Below are 16,596 nucleotides of genomic sequence, written 5' to 3' on the forward strand. Positions count from 1 at the left end.
GCGCCGAAGCCTGAAAGCCGTAAGTGGGCGGGGCTTTTGCCCATCCTGTGACATCTATATGAGAGGGTGCGCCGCCTGGACTTGTGCAGGGGAAGAATCCTAGAGGTCGTCACGTGGTGCGTCATCGCTGTCAGTTGTCATTGTAGCCATAGTGAGTGTTGCATGATGGTTGCATGTTCAGACAGGGAGAGCCTGTGCCATGGCAGCTGTGTGCTGACGGTGCTGGTGCATTGCAGCATTCAGTGTTATACTAAGATCAGTTTCATTGCTTTTTATATGAGTTTTATTTTATTCACACCATTGTCAATGTGGTTTATTCTGCAGTAGCTTTGTACATATAGATCACAGACTATAGATGACATGGAAGGTTTCATTATTACTCTGTGAGATCCAGTGAGCTTGAAATGGACACAGGAAGGATCTGTTCATGTTTGGTGCACACGCAAAACATCCCGATTGGAGGTTTTCCAAGATGCACATTTATGTGTATGCTAATTTACCTGCTTAAAGGATGACTCCATCTTTAATACTATGTTTCGTGTTAGACCCATATTTAGGATGGAACGTGGTGCCACTCCGCAGTCCAACCCCCACTCATCTTTTCAACACCCCATCCCCATTACCTGAATCACAGGTTTTTTACCCACAGCATATACGTTAGGGTTGCCACCTGTACAGGATTCACCCGGACCGTTCGGGTTTTGAATGCTGCGTCCGGGTTTCATGGCACCAGGAACCCGTACACAAGATGTCAGGCACACGGGGCAACCAAAATGAAGATAGCGGCTACTGGCCCCCCACTGCAAATAGTTTCAACTGTGTTATTTACATATTAATGTGTGGTGCCCATTACATATAAATAAGCCACGCCTCATTCTCCCAAAAGAATATGTCCGTGTGATGCTATAGTGTTCGGGTTTCGCTTGAAGAAAAGGTGGCAACCCTAATGTGCGTGTCTCCTTAATCCATAATAGTCCATAATAGAAGTCACCAGCACTCGATGATGTGTGCAAGAAGCAAAGCACTTTTTATTCAATTGTCACATGTGTCATACAGCAAACATTTCGGGGTCACGCAGGGTCCCTTCTTCTGGGCGACATAGTGACATCCAATCTCCTTCGTCCGATCACAGGTCCCATGGAAAGGGAATTGTGCTGCAAGCACTATTTTGATCGGAGCGCAGGCACTTGCGGGCGATCGCATTGTGGCTGGAGGGCGTGGCTACGGTGCCATTCACTTCAATGGCCCGCCACGCCCCCTCCAGCCCCATGAAATAGTGAGCCGGACGCGATGCAGTGCGATCGGGCCGGAACGCAATGCATATGGAGTGAACGTACCCTTAGAGAGATTCACCCGCTCTATTTGTCCTGGTGAATGTTATTACTGAAAGAAAGTTCCAACTTTTGAGTTGTCATCAGAACAGCAGTAGATGGGAAATCTTCCAATGGGGACACTAGTTCTGGTAATATCAAGCAAACGATATTCCTGCTTGTGGTTTAATTCCACTTTAACCCCAAAAAATGACAGCCGCAGTGAAAACCCAAAGACAGAACAAACAGACCCTGGTGGAAATATGTTCATAAAAATGCACCGCACTATCTTCCCTCATCACAATGAGACTGTCACAGGTCAGCTCTATAGATCGGGAAGTGAGGGAACACATACTGTCGCTCGCTCACTTCTCCATCTATCTGTGTAGAGAGCGGTGACTGTCTGTCGCGTCTCCCTGCAGGGATTTCCCGCCTCCCCGCTCCGATCCTCCAGCGCTGACTGGCGGAACGAATGGGGGAGGGGGTGGGTACAGCTGGCTCTGCCTCTAGATAGGCAGAGCCAGCTGTCACTCACGCAGCTGGGTGGATCTCGACAGTAATGTCAGGATGCGTCCCGGCTGTGGCGGTCTCAGTATATAGTGAGCTGTAGCTCGCGGTATACTGAGCTTTGGGTGATGGGAGGACGCTAGTTTACGTCCTCCCGTGACCCTGAGGAGAACTATAGGAAAAACACTTACCCCATAGTTCTCCTTTAATGGCACCTCCATATCGCAAATCCTGATGTCTCCTCACCGTACAATGTACATCAAATGTAGAACTGTGACCTGGTATCCATTCATACGCTATTAGCGTAGCGAGGAAGCCGGCTGCGCATTTTGCATAGCGCCTGCTACGCTAATAGCGTATCTTCTCAAAAGCTGCACACAGTGCGCTCAAAGTTGTGGCTTTAGTTCTACTATAAGCAATAAGACATAAGGCAGATCGGCTAGTCTATGCGTTTGGACTGTATTCGGCAAGGCTGCCCAACAGGTTGGTATGATCGAGCCTTCAAAGCTACACTAACATATATGAACTCTATTGCAGTGCCAGAAGAAAAAATCCTCATATCATTTCTGGGTGGACCGTCCCTTTAACCACTTCCAGGCCGTAATACCTCTATAGACGGCGGCCCGCAGAAGTGGTATCGTTTTTAACAGCCAGCGATGTTAATGTATAAGCGATCTGGCGTCTACACAGCCGTCGGATCGTTTGTACCGTGCGGCGCCCTCCCCCCGCGGCCCCCGTCAGCTTCCCCGGGACCAGCGCGGCGGGTATCCCCGCACTGATCGGAGAGAGATCCAGCTTCCAGCCGCTGATCTCTCCTCCGTTCACTGGACCCGGAAGTGACGTGTATTACATCACTTCCAGTGTCACTGTACACAGTCTCTTAGAGCCAGGAAATGAAGCTGGTGATGCAGATCTCTGCTTCCTCAGCTTCTTTGGGGTCCCTAGGTGACATTAGGGGTCCAAAAGACCGCTGATATCTCCATATAGAGGACCTGTCACACCCTATCTGCTACTACATAGGGTGCTTGTTAGTCCCCTATGTGATAGCAATAAGGTTAGTTAAAAAAAAAGTGTTTCAAAATTAAAAAAAGATTGAAGTCACATAGAAGAAAAATAAAAAAGTGCAAAAAAACTACCATACCCCAAATTTCCCATAGGGAACACTTTAAACGATTTTACCGCTCATCAGGCCATTGATCAACAGGGATCAATGGCCTTAGAATTATTGTTCTCACTCCAACGTTTGCGGCGATATGTAACATGTGTAGCGCAATTGTCGTTTTTGCGCGTAGGCACATCGACGTCTTTTATATTTTACCAAAAAATTGGGTATTATATTATGTTACTGTGCACTAAATTTAAATTTTGGTTTATTTTATCCTAAAAATACTGGTTTGATCAAGATTTGTGCAAATACTGTGCGACATAAAAAATTGCAACTAGCATTTTTTTATTCTACAGGGCCTCTGCTTTCAGAACATATATCATTGTTTGGGGGTCTGAAGCTGTTTTCTAGCCAAAAATGTATATTTTATCACGTGTGCACAAATAGTAAGAAATTGCCCCGGGCAGCAAGTGGTTAATTCATTGGGTTGGACACATTGGTAATATCACAATGGGGAAACAAAAGTCAGGTTCTGTCAGCCTAATGTTTCAATAGATAAACCACTTGCTGTCCGGCCGTTGTAATGAAACAGCCGGACAGCGGCTTCTTGAGGGCGGGTGGGCGTTTTTAAACCTCCCATCCCGAGATTGCTTGTAATTGCGTGCGGGTGTGCGGGCCCCCCCCTCCGCCGCCGCTGGCGATCCCGAGCTCCGCTGTTCCGGTGTAAGCCCAGGACCAGCACAGCAGCTCTACGACCGGAGATCAAACGGCGCTCAGTACACGATTTCCTCCTCCTCTTCGGAATGCAGGCAGTGCTGTGTATTACATCACTTCCTGCATTCAGTGTCACTCTCCGGTACAGAGGTCTCTGCTTCATCAGCTTCTCTGGGGGTCCCTATGTGACATTAGGGGTCTTAAAGACCCCTGATGTCTCCATAAAGAGGACCTGTCACTGCAAATTGGCTATCACATAGTGAGCTTGTTTTCTCCCTCTGTGATGGCAATAAAGTTAAGTTAAAAAAAATAAAGTTACAAAAAAAAATTAAAAAATTAATTAAAATATATAGAAGATATACTCACCTGATCCTCGGTCTCATGGCAGTCAGCACTCACCTCTGCTTTGGCTATGGAATGAGCCTCGGGGTCTTTATGTCTAATGCAGGTTAATGGAAGACGGGATGATGCCAGAGAGATGCGATTACACCGCCGGAGCCCAGGGGGAGAAGAGGCTGCAGGGATTGGCTGAGCAGGACTTAGGATCAGGTCAGTATAGCTGCTTTATTCTAGCCCCCAGACCAGGGGTATCGGGGTCATTCCTACCCTGTGTGCCGGGAGGCCATAGAGCGGTGAGGCGGATCGGTGTTGTTGCTGCTGATAGAGCTTTGGGAGGGAGGTGCGGGGTGGTGTTGGATGCAGTGGGACGGGTGGCTGTGGGACCAGACAGAGAGCGGTGCCTGTCAGCATCTCTCTGTACCATCCCGCCCAGCTCACTGATGTCACTGGCGGCCAGGAGCTCGGCAGGATACCGGCCACAGCGCCCCGCTCAGCTCCTCGGCAACTGATGATGCTTACAAGCTGGGCAGGAAGCCAGACAGAGCGTCATTGGTTGCTAAGAGCTCTTAGCACACTGGGACACTGTGGTCGCCCTCATCCCCCCCTCACACAAACACACACGTCTCATGCTGCCTCATTATAAGGACGGCCCTGGGGGGTAGCCAAAATCTGCTGCCCACCTAGGGAGCAACTACAAATACCACCATGCATCTGGCTCTGGGAGTCATGCCTGTGGCTGTCAGAGTCTTGCAGTGCCTTATGGGATTTGCTGTTCCACAACAGCTGGAGGGCCGAAGTTTGGCCACCCCTGCCCTAGACCAACACAAGCATTTAACCCTTGCAGTGCAGGGTAGCCCCACTGAAAGGGTAAGTTTTTTTTATTTGCCCAGAGATCAAGCAGAATGGGGGTGGGGGATTGAAGTGCTTCTAATATGAATGAAAGCATAAAGATGATGTGTGTGTGTATATGTGTATATAATAATGTCATTGAGTTTTCAGTCCTTCAGCCACCACCCTGCTAGTTTCTCCTTCTCTCTCTCTCTCTCTCCCTCTCTTCCTACGCTGCTTTTCATAATGGTGACCTTATCCAGTCTGCAATGTCATCCATTTCCAGTGGGCTGTTTTCTGCTCAGTCTGGATGGATTCGGTGTTACTGGCAGTTGGGGGATATTTCTCTAGAAACGTCTCTTCGCTGCCTATTTGATGAAAGTGACTTTGTTTCTTTCCCCCCCCCCCCCAATAAATGTAAAGAATGATTCCTTCAGTGAAAGACACTCAAATACTTGAAGCCTGCCACCGGTAGATTTCCCTACAACCGTTCATACAATATGGCTACATTCACACTTTGAGGAGGAGTTATCAATACTGGAGCAGCTGACGACCTTGCTCCCTGATCCTTATGCACACTTCACCCTCTATGCTGACATCTCTGCGGCCACCACACGTCGTAGGAAATGTCACCCCATCAATGAAGCTCTCGGGGGAAGAATATCCTATACAAATGGGGATTTCCCACAAAACTCCGGATTTCTTACCAGGGCAAGGTGTTTCCTGTCCTCACCCCCTGGTGATGGTGCTACAATGCTTCAGAGTTGGGGCATTTCTATTGTCCCTCTAAAACCTGTACCTACAGGAAATCTGCTCCCTGATATTGCTACAGATTGGAGCACAGCCTGAGCATCCGTCTGACGGACACCACTGAGCTCATGCCATTGAGTAATATCTAACCTACACTGCTGGATTCCCTACCTCGCATTAAAACACACTTTCTATTTATCCCCACACTTTGAAGTGTGATAAACACATGTACCCTGTTTCCCCGAAAATAAGACCTAGTACTATTTTTGAGAATTGCTAAAATATAAGACCTACCCCGAAAATAAGACCTAGTTGTGACCATTCCCAGGGCCGGTGGTGGCATAAGGGGGAACTTGAAGAGCCGCGGGAGAGAATCAGTGGTGCCAACAAAGCCAGAGGAAGCGAGGCGGCAGCGGAGGGAGGAGAGCCCCATAAGCCGATGCTTCCTTTATAGCGCCGCCTCCTGTCACAGGTGGAGTGATACCAAATGCATTCTGCCTGTGAGGAATCGATAGTGAAAGCGCGCTTCGCCCATTCTGGTTACCAAATTGCTCTTAGATAGGTAAGGCACCCCCGATTGCCCTGATCAACCTATTCTTAATTTTGCCATTTTGTATTATTTAATTTGGATTTGCATTAACATTGGATTGTTGTACCAAAAAAAAAATAAGACCTACCCCGAAAATAAGACCTAGTGTGTTTTTTTGAGCCAAAAAAAAAATATAAGACAGTGTCTTATTTTCGGTGAAACACGATAGTTGGACTTTTCAACGATGATGTTTATGTTTTTGTGCTTTTTGTTTACTTGTTTATGTTCTTTGTTGTTTCATGGGCATACCTATGTTCTACTTGCTACTTCTCCGAAGGGTACATTCTATTGCTTATATTGCAAGCATTGGTTTACTATTGTAATGTATTTACTTGTGCCTACGTGCTTTTCTTTATACCTTTCGCCCCCTCTGGGGCCACTATGACACCTCCACGCATCCTCACTGGTATATTATGTCATTTAAGAGTAGCTCACACATCTACATCCTTGTCCCACCTAAGGCCCATTGCTTCTGATCATTACTCCATCCCAGGGGTGTCAAACTCAATTTAATCATGGGCCGCATCAACATTACGGTTGCCCTCAAAGGGCCTGTAAGACTATATAAATGTATCTAATCTTTATCATAATTGCCTCTGCATTGGATTATCACTGGTTTTAGTAATAACTTAATACCTAGATCTGAAAGTAGAAGTCTAGGAAATGGCCTGGTGGGCTGGATTCGGCCTCTGGGCCTTGAGTTTGACATATGTGCTCCATCCTGTTTAGTGACCATTTTGTTTTCTACCCTCTAGCTTACTGCCCTCCCAGACCTTATCATTGATGCCTTACTACACATTTCCCCTTCTATCCGATATCCCATTGTTCCTCTTCTACTCTTCCAATTTGACGGTTACTCACAGGTGACACTTTGGTATTAAGTAGTTGACTGTTTACTTTTTCGTACATTATTGTGTTTAGCCGAACGAGATTTGTATCTGTTTCTCGATTTAGAATTTTAGCTATTACTAGGAAATACTGTTTGTTCTATCTGAGTACTTTATGAAAAATGATATGCATTCAAAAAAAAAAGTTTAGCTCATTAAATGCCAGGGGACATAATGGTCCACTTAAACTCTCCATGTTATGGATATGATCGCAGTCAGGATGTGCTCACAGACCCGAACGGCAGATACATAATTCTAGTTGTCTCCTTTTAATAATCATACATTCACCTTAGTGAATATATATGCCCCTAACAAACATCATAAGAAACTACTCAACACTTTGAGGCATAAAATTACTACTGGGCGCAAAGGTTACCTCATGGGATTGTACACACCATTGACACCCATCATACCATAACAATAAACTTAGATAATAAAGTAAAACACAACAACTATTGTGGAAAAACTATAGGCCGCGGCCCCTTTATTGGGTTTTAATCAATGTAACCAATAAATAGACTTTAACCTTTATTACCAAACATAACCACTGTTAGCCATTAACAGACCAGCATGCTTAGTCACTACGACTCAAGCAGCAATAACTTACACCAACCAAATTACCGTTTACCAACCACTGTCCACCCACGATTTACCCCATAAAGATTGACCGCGACAAGGGAAAGTACAGTAAAGGGGAGGGTTGGCGGGGAGCAGATAAAAAAATCCAAAAGGAATTGTGAAGCTAATCCAGAAGTGAGTCCAGCTGGCAGTTCTGAGGTAAATGCTGACATTGTCCAGTGACAGGAGTGACTATAGAGGGAAAAGGTTACTCTCATTGGTCAGCTGTTTTCCCGCCAAAAGTCTGTCACCAATCCTGTGCTCAGCTGACCTGAAGGTCTGTCCAGCAACTGAGGTAAATCATCCTGGCAACAGCATGCAGCGTGTAACCTGAAAGACTAAGCCGAAAGAACCAGCAAAGCAGTCCCAGAGAGACATGTACTTAACAGTTATCCCACACCTCTATTCAAATATAGTTAGTTTTAAAAACACATGGATGATAGGGGCAATAATCCCATGGGGCCACTTTTCTTATTTTGCTTCCGTGGCCCTAACATTCTTTGTGGTGATTTTAATGATCTTTTGAAGGCGGAGCTGGAAACCTCTAACAAGAAGAGACGTCCTAACTCTGCCATTCCCTCTTTTCTTGTGTCCACTGACCTGTATGATATGCTTCTCAACACTCTTATCCCAGAATTGACATGTTTTTCGTTGATCAGCACACCTTGCAGCATATAACAAATTCTGATATTGGGCTGATTACCTGGTTGGACCATGCCCCTATCTCCATAACACTTTTTCACAATTGCAATCCAGACTCCTCCACAATTCTGGTCTCTTAGCTAATTCGCAACACAGGGAAAATATCCGTTCTGAACTAGTGTCCTTTTTCCACGCCATCATTGACTCAGTTCGAAACAATCCTTTGGTCTGGAATACATACAAAGCTTTCATTAGAAGTCTATTGATTAAAATAGGTGCCCACGAAAAGAGGCGACGTTCACGCAAGATGCTCCACTTACCCAAATTCGAGGTCTTGAAGAGCAGAACAAACAACACTATGACCCGCGTCTAGTTGAAGAACATAAAGCCCTTCACCACAAACTCTGTTTACTCCTCACTTCCCAACATGACTACTTCCTCAAAAAGCTGAAATGTCATTTTTATTCGCAAGGTAATATACTGGGTGTCTTCCTGGCTAAGCAATATAAACGCAGGTTGGAAAAGTCCAAGACCCCCTTCCTAATTGATCAGTCTTCTCCAGTTTTGAAAAATTCCCCCCATTGCGTTTTGGGATTGCAAATGTCAAGTTTAGATGCGGCTGCTGTCACCCGTTCAAATTAATGACCGGGTGTTTGTATGTAATTGTATGTGATACGATTAGTGTACATGCGGCTTGGAATAGATGATTGTCGTTGGATGCATCTATTGTATGTACAGGGACAGTGAATGGAATGTCCCAAATAAAAAACGCATTCACTGTTAGAATTCATTTGTTCGAGAAACATTTTCCATCCCGCTCCTTCACTTTTATTTTTTTGGTCACTGCGGTTGAAATTGATCATCGATTTGGCCCCATTATGTGAAAATTGTACAAACATTCTGAAAGTAATTTTTTTTTTGTATGGTCCGTATTCATAAGCTCACATCTGGACCAAACCCGTTCCGAACTTGAGCTCCTCCGAATACCGAAGCTTCATGGGGCTTCCCACCCAATCAGCTGCAGGCCAGGACACTCCCCACTGCTCAATTGGCCATAAACAAAGGTGCGGGATGCTTGTGCTTAAATCATTTACCTTATATGGCCTTATAAGGTTATTTACCTAAATTAGCCAAGTAGCCATATAAGGTCAACGATGTCACTGCATCCCGCCTCTTTGCTTACAGCGCAAAACTTCCTGGCCGCAGCTGATTGGCGGTAACAGAAGGAGTGTTGTTCCATGCTTAGAGGTGCTCAGGTTCGGGCTGGGTTCAGTGGTTTGTTTTTAAAGATTCTGGCAACCACAAGCATGACTCCCAGAGGCAAAGGTAATTATGAGATTTGTTGCTTCACCACAGCTAGAGTGCTGAGGTTGGACTCCTTGTCTATATTCTAGCAATTGTTTTTATTTTTTCCAAGTATTTTTGGACCAATGTCTGTGGCAAAACTTGATAAAAAATTGACGTGTAAAATGGAGGTGTCCTGACTGGGCCATACACTGGTTGGATTTTGTCCAAGTCAGCAGGAAATTTGACCAGCGTACGGCCAGCTTAACACTTGGCCCCAACTCTTAACCTGACCACCAAAGTGGCCTCTTAACACCTAATATTTGAAACACTGGGCCTCACTTTAGCCTAATGCTAAACCTTGGCACTCCATCTGTGGTAAAACTACAAAACCCATCATGCCTTTGTCTCTGGAAGACATGCCTGGGTCTGGCAGAGTCCTGCAATGCCCCATGGGACTTTTAGTTCCACAACAGCTGGAGTGCCAAGGTTGCCTACTTCTGGCCTGACGTGACCCCAGAACTAAATTCCTCCACCCCAACACTAATCTAAGCCCTTGTAATTTATACTCGATTCATCCTGCAACTCTGCTGAATCTGTACAGCTCTACACAGTCATACTGACACCTATTGTTCCGGGTTCACTCTAACTGTAAAGAGCCCTTTCCTATACCAGTGGGAAACTCTTCTTTTCTTCGTACGCAGCTTATTACCCTCATGCCCTGTGTATAGTTGTGCAGGTATAATAGATGATGCGCTCTAAGTTGTTTTGTTTTTTTAAACGAAACAAGCTCATTTTTAAATGTTCATTAGAAGTGGGACCTCTACTTCCAGAGCTCCCCCATTTAAAAAAATAAAGCAGTTCTAATATTCACTTACCCTCTCCATGCTCCAGCGACGCCCCCCGACTTCCTCCTCGGACCAGGGATGCCCCCGACTTCCTCCTCGGTCCAGCGATGCCCCCGACTTCCTCCTCGGTCCAGAGATGCCCCTGACTTCCTCCACGGTCCAGCGATGCCTCCGACTTCCTCCTCGGTCCAGCGACTTCCTCCTCGGTCCAGCGATGCCCTCGACTTCCTGGAGGTCCTTTACAGAGCGGAATGACATGCTGCCATTCTGCCAATTTCCAGGTCATCACATATGTTGGGTTCCAGGAGGGAACGACGCCCACCTAATTACATGAAAGAGGGCAATTGATCAAAACTGGAGCAGACGGAATCTGGAGCAGTTGCCCATAGTAACCAATCCGTTTCTCTCTTCATTTTGTTCAGTAAAGTTTTGAAAATGAAAAAGAGAAGCTGATTGGTTGCCGTGGACAACTGCTCCAGATTTTGTCTGCTCCAGTTTTGATAAATCCTCACAAACATGCATCTTAAAGTGGGACTAAACCCCCTGATTTAGATCCCCGTTCACAGATTCGTTTTCCCTCAAAGCGTACCAAACATGTGCATTGACACCTGTTCATTGAACGTGTCAAAGACATGTAATGCGCTTGCGGTGCCATTACTTGTTAACACGGCTGGGAAAACACAAATATTTTCCCGCACGTTAATGCGTGTTAATTGCGTTAATTACATAGGCACTGTTGTCATCATCAGGATACCTGCCCTGAGAAATGCCATGGAGTGCAATGTGGACATGAAGTGGCTGCAGGAGATCAGTAGCATGGAACTGCATGCAAGGGTAAGGTAAAAACAAGTTGGGGTGTAATCCTACTTTAAATCCCTAACTTTCTGCATGTATACCTAAAGAAATAAAATGAGAAAAACAAATATATAATATTATATACGATAATATATATTTCAATGTAATTTTTATTTGATAAAAATATTGATGTCTCCTTGAGCTCTGAAAGGATGCGTTGAATTGGTGCAGTAAACCCGAGACACTGAGATGTATTTAAAAGCGCTGAGCCTCATTATGTCGACTCTTCCCAGAAATGGTCATTAAGCTCTGCCCTATGGATGGTCCAGGTCACCCAGCACTATGGCGGCCGGGTCACCAATGATGCATTCCAGCGCTAATCACTGGGATTAAACTGTTAATGCTGTGTGTATGCTGCTCTCTCTGTCACTGAGTCAGTCTCTTTCTCTCTCTCTCCCCCCTTCTCTCTCTCTCTCTCCCCCCCTACGCTTTGCTGTTTATCAGGCTCTGCTATCGCTGACGCTCCCATTATAAAAGACAAGTGGCTTCAGGGCAGATGTGCCCTCTTCTTCCAAACCTCCGTTAGCCAATCCGTCATGGATTCTGAAGTGGCGCTCCAGGACCTCTGCTCGCGAGTTATTCAACAGTTGCGCCAAATCAGGGCGGATCTCGTACACCTGACGGAGAAATATGTGAGATATCTGGAATTGTGTGTTATGTGCCGGATTGTGTCTTCTACTCGATCACGCTGGAAGCGCTCTCGTGCGTTTTGCTGCATTGATTTTTTAATAGGATCGAATCAGTCAAATGCATTGCTGTGCATGGGAGAAAAAGTTCTGCTTGCTGCATTTTGGGTGTTTTAATCTGAATTGTGCCATTTAATTTAAAACCATACTTTTAAAAACATATTATTGCATGCATTATGGCGTGTTCGAGCCCTTATAGCGGGGGAGGCAAGCTCAGAACTTCAGCTGTTGTGCAACTACAAGTCCCATGTGGCACTGCAAGCCTCTGACAGCTACAGGCATGACTCCCAGAGACCGAAGCATGAGATTTGTAGTTTCACCACAGCTGGAGTGCTGAGGTTGCCTAACCTTGCCCAAAACTGTTTCTGAAGGAAACCTGTAATGAAAGTAATATGTAAGTTGAGCAGCCTGGCTGTTATGCTGATCTTCTGGAGTCAGTCATTTCTAAATCACTTAGCCAAAACAAGTATGCAGAGCAAGACTTCTGACTTGGTAGACTATTAAGTGTAGGGATGTAGTGTTTCCCCTAAATTCTTTTTGTCTCTTGTGCTCTGTCAGTGTAGATTAGTCAGTTTAGCTGTGCTGGCTTGTGTACTCTGAGTGTGCAGTGATTATTCTCAGCCACCTGCTGTGTTGAGTGTTAACCAGCAGGGTGTGCTAGAGGTAATACTCCACATTATGTATGTGTAATACCTGGCCAATCAGTAGGTCTGGGGGGGCCTGCTGTTATGCTGGGAGAGCTATTAAAGGTCAATTAAACACTTTACTTTTTTGCTATCACATAGGGGACTAAGAAATCCCCTAAGTGATAGCCAATTCACATGACAGGTCCTCTTTATGGAGACATCAAGGGTCTCTGAGACCCCTCCTAGGGACCCCCTCGAGAAGCTGATGAAGCAGAGATCTGCTTCCCCAGCTTCTCGCCGTTGTTCTGTACCGAAGAGTGACACTTAATGCAGGAAGTGATGTAGTATACATCACTTCCTGTATTCGGGGACCAAGAATAGATCAAAGGAAGATTGTGTACTGATCTCAACTGAGAGCGTCGCCGTGCGGGTCCCAGCTGCACCGGCACAGTGGATCTCGGGTGTGGAGGTACGGGGTGGGGAGGTGCACACCCGCAGCTCCAGCAAGCGATCGGACGTCTCTAGAGACGCCCGATCGCTTGAATGTAAACAGCCATCGCTGGCTGTTTACATTGCTAACAGTTTCCCACTCGTGTGCGCACTGAGTGCCGCGCACGATCGGGGGGGAGGGGCAGGACGTCTTAAGACGCCCTCCCGCTCCTACAAGACTCCCGTCCGGACGTTCGGGAACGGCCATGGACGGGAGGTGGCTAAACTTATATGTCTCCACCGCGCACTCCCATCTGAAGATTCTCGGGCGGCCGCAAAGGATCATGGGGCGGGTGCATGCGCAGTAGAGATCTTCGACCAGGAAAAGAGGAGAGGCACAGGGTAAGTCAATGCAGTCAGCGGACTCTGTGGGACAGGAAGAGACAGGAGTCAGCGCTGGATCAGAGACCGGCACCAGCACTGGAGGGAGTCCTAAAAATCACCAAAGGAAAAAGATCAGATCAAGAGGCATCATGTAAGGTAAGTCCTTACACCAGCACAGGATGGGGGGGAGAGGGTATGGGGGTTTAGTGTCACTTTAAATATGTATGGCACTGCCTGGTACAGTCTCTTCTCTCCAAGGTTTTCACTCTGAGAGGGTACATCGGTGAATAACCAATCTAGACCCCCAGGCCTGAAGGCCTTGGGGATTTAATACTGTAGGGATCTCTGTCATGGGAGGTGTCCCTAAGAAGCTGGCTGTGTTGGAGTGCTACAGGCCTTGAGGAGACAAAGCTGCAGTTGTTCCCCACAGGGTGAGTGACTGACTGAGCTGGAAAGCACCACATGAACCTTCCCACTGTTGTCTTACACCTACCTTGATATTAAAGACTGAGCATACACAGGAACCTTAGTTCTACAAGGAGCCACTTATATTAGCTGTATTCCAGCCAGTAGAGTTCTGTGAAAGAAGGATCTAAATAGCTAGAAGACCAAAGATTCAAATGTAATTCTTCAGGTATCCTGTGCTCCCTCCATCCTCCTTCCCTATTCTTCACGCACATGCTATTAAAAGTCCATACAATCTATTAAAAATGACTGGCGCCCATCAATTCCACCATTCAAGGTAAAGAACTTCACCCTGAGAGAAATGTGCCTGAGACACTTATTGCCAAGTTAGTGGGTTTAGGACATTCGTGATGTACCTATTGACTATCCGAGAAGCCATCTGTGCCAAAACTGGTTACCAATAGCGTTACACAAGGAAGGAAGGAGAGGAAAACATATTGACCATGGGGTCAATATGTCAAGGATGGAAAGAGAACATACTGACCGTCTTTCGCGGGGGTGGTTGGTGGTCTTGGTGAGGTGTGCCGGGAATAAATACCTTTTTGGGTAACCCTAAAAGTCCAACTTTTTTTTTAGGTGTGGATATGAATGTTCGTTTTTGGCAATTATTTGCACAGATATTGGCAACCAAAAGGGCCCTGAAAATTGTTTATAAATAGATCCCAAAATGTGCAAGTATTGCAGAGATCTACTGAATATGTTACTTCGCCCCCTTCGCACCTTGTGCTGGAATTTTTTCCCCACCAATTTTAGGTGGTGGCCTCCTAGTTTTTGTAATGGAGTTAATCTTAAAGAGTTTGTTGCTAATGTTGCTACCACCATTGAACATCTTGTACATGAAAATCATATCCCCCTTAATCTCCTTACTTCCAACGTGAACATGTCTAAATTTAGTAGCCGTGTCTCTGGTCCTCCATTCCCCTAATGAGTTTGGTTGCCCTCCGCTGGATTTTCTCCAGCTCAAGGACATCTTTTCTGAGTACAGGTGACCAAAACTGGACCGCGTACTCCAGATGAGGGCGGACCAGTGATCTATAAAGTGGCAAAATTATAGACTTGTCCCTGCAATACATCCCCTTCTTAATACAGGACAAGACCCTGCTAGCTTTGTTTACAGCAGCCTGGCACTGCAAACTACCTTTCAGTTTGTGGTCTACAATATATGTATGTCATATATTTATGTGATGTGGTTCTTACAAAAGTAGCATAAATAATGTATGTTAGGATTATTTATACCTTGACACTCCTTCTCTTTTCAGTTGGAGACCCATGGGTTTCACGACTTACCGCACTTTGACATACATGGAGGGAGCGCATCCATGGGCTCGGACAGCTGGATGAAAATGGCTATGGAGGAACGATTGCTGGCCAACATCACTGCCTACATAAAACTGGAGAGACGGCTAACGCAAGTGATAGAAGAGCAAGCAGAAAGTCTTCTACAGGGAGAGGGAGACCTACACGGGGGTCTCCAAAACCTAATGGAACAAGTGTCGTCTCTAAGGGCACAGTTGGAGTACCTTGGGACCACCATTGGTGTGAAGATGGAGTCAGATGAGGGCACTGATGAATTTGATGGAGAATCAGGAAGTATGTTCGAGAGGAAGGTCAGGGGCTATCATGTCCTGAGAGAGCTGTCCATGTGGGCAGTGAGAAGTGTCAGGGACGTACGGAAGTTGCAGAGGGAGCAGAAGTTGGCCAACAAGACTGAAACACCCTCTGAAGGAAGTGGTCAATGAAGGGCTTGGGAAACTTTAGAAAGGGGAATGAAGAGGGCCTAGGAGAACAACATTTAAAGAACACCTGTGCTTCAGCAATAAACATAATGCTGACATAGGAGGGTAGGAAGCAAATTCTGTACTTGATGTTACAGTAATGGCTTTATTGTATTTTGGACAGGGCAGCCATCAGGAATTGTGGGGCCCCTTACACAGCTTTAGGCCTGCCCCCCCCCCAGGCAGCAGCTGTGCTCCGCTCCAGCCTTGGTCTTCGGTGCTTCTGCCCAGGAATAAAAGCTCCACCGCTGAACGTAATCAAGAGGGTACCAATAGCACAGGGGGGCCCGGAATCTAACTAATCTGTCCATAATAATCTATAAGAAAAATGCTTTCTTGGAGCCTGGGCCCCCCCAGCCACCTGGGCGCCTTACACCAGTACAGGTCGTACCCCCCTGATGGCAGCCCTGATTTTGGAAGTCAGTCCTGCTTGGACCTTGGCAGAGCCAGTTGTGTCCTCCCCCTTCCGTTCTGCAAGTCAGCACTGAAGGATCGGACAGGGGAGGGTGGGAATCCCTGCAGAGAGCCGTGAGTGACGAGCGCCGGTATGTGTTCGCTCACTTCCCCATCTACTGAGCCGACCTGTGACAGTTTCATTGTCACACGTCGGCTCGGATTTTGAGTCTGAGTGAAAATCACTCGCCTCATAGTTCTCCTTTAAAGTGTATCAAAACCCAAAAACAAAAGTGTAATATTTTGCATCTTACCAATTCTTAAATGTGGAGGCTGCATTAGTTAGTCCGGTCAGTAACGCACTTCCTTTCTTAGGGTGGCTCTACTCTATGGAGCAGCAATGGAGCCACCCTTGGGCAGCAGCACTGTCACCGTGTGTGGAGGGTGGTGTTAGACTCCTAGCTGGACTTGGCTAACCAATTAAATCTGAACTTCAGTTAACGCATTTTAAGCTTTTTTTTTTTCCTTTTGAGATGAAGTTTTTTTATAAATAAATAAAAGC

General features: G+C 46.2%; 1 protein-coding gene across 1 annotated transcript; it reads left to right on the forward strand.

Annotated features, from left to right (window-relative positions):
- Positions 1-120: 120 nt before the first annotated feature.
- CNTF (ciliary neurotrophic factor) lies at positions 121-15,756 on the forward strand. Its single transcript, XM_018568975.1, has 3 exons — positions 121-129; positions 11,721-11,908; positions 15,126-15,756. The coding sequence occupies exons 2-3, from the start codon at positions 11,813-11,815 to the stop codon at positions 15,603-15,605; spliced, it is 576 nt and encodes a 191-aa protein (XP_018424477.1). The 5' UTR covers positions 121-129; positions 11,721-11,812; the 3' UTR covers positions 15,606-15,756.
- The last annotated feature ends 840 nt before the right edge of the window (positions 15,757-16,596 follow it).

This window comes from Nanorana parkeri, unplaced genomic scaffold (genome assembly GCF_000935625.1).
Source record: "Nanorana parkeri isolate BGI_ZX_2015 unplaced genomic scaffold, ASM93562v1 scaffold1269, whole genome shotgun sequence".
In the NCBI taxonomy this organism is placed as follows: domain Eukaryota; kingdom Metazoa; phylum Chordata; class Amphibia; order Anura; family Dicroglossidae; genus Nanorana; species Nanorana parkeri.

Bases quoted from the DNA above. Each gene is read 5' to 3' on its own strand.
- CNTF (XM_018568975.1), top strand. From the start codon at position 11,813: ATGGATTCTGAAGTGGCGCTCCAGGACCTCTGCTCGCGAGTTATTCAA. The intron at 11,909-15,125 runs GTGAGATATCTG...TTCTCTTTTCAG, and splicing joins TACACCTGACGGAGAAATAT to TTGGAGACCCATGGGTTTCA.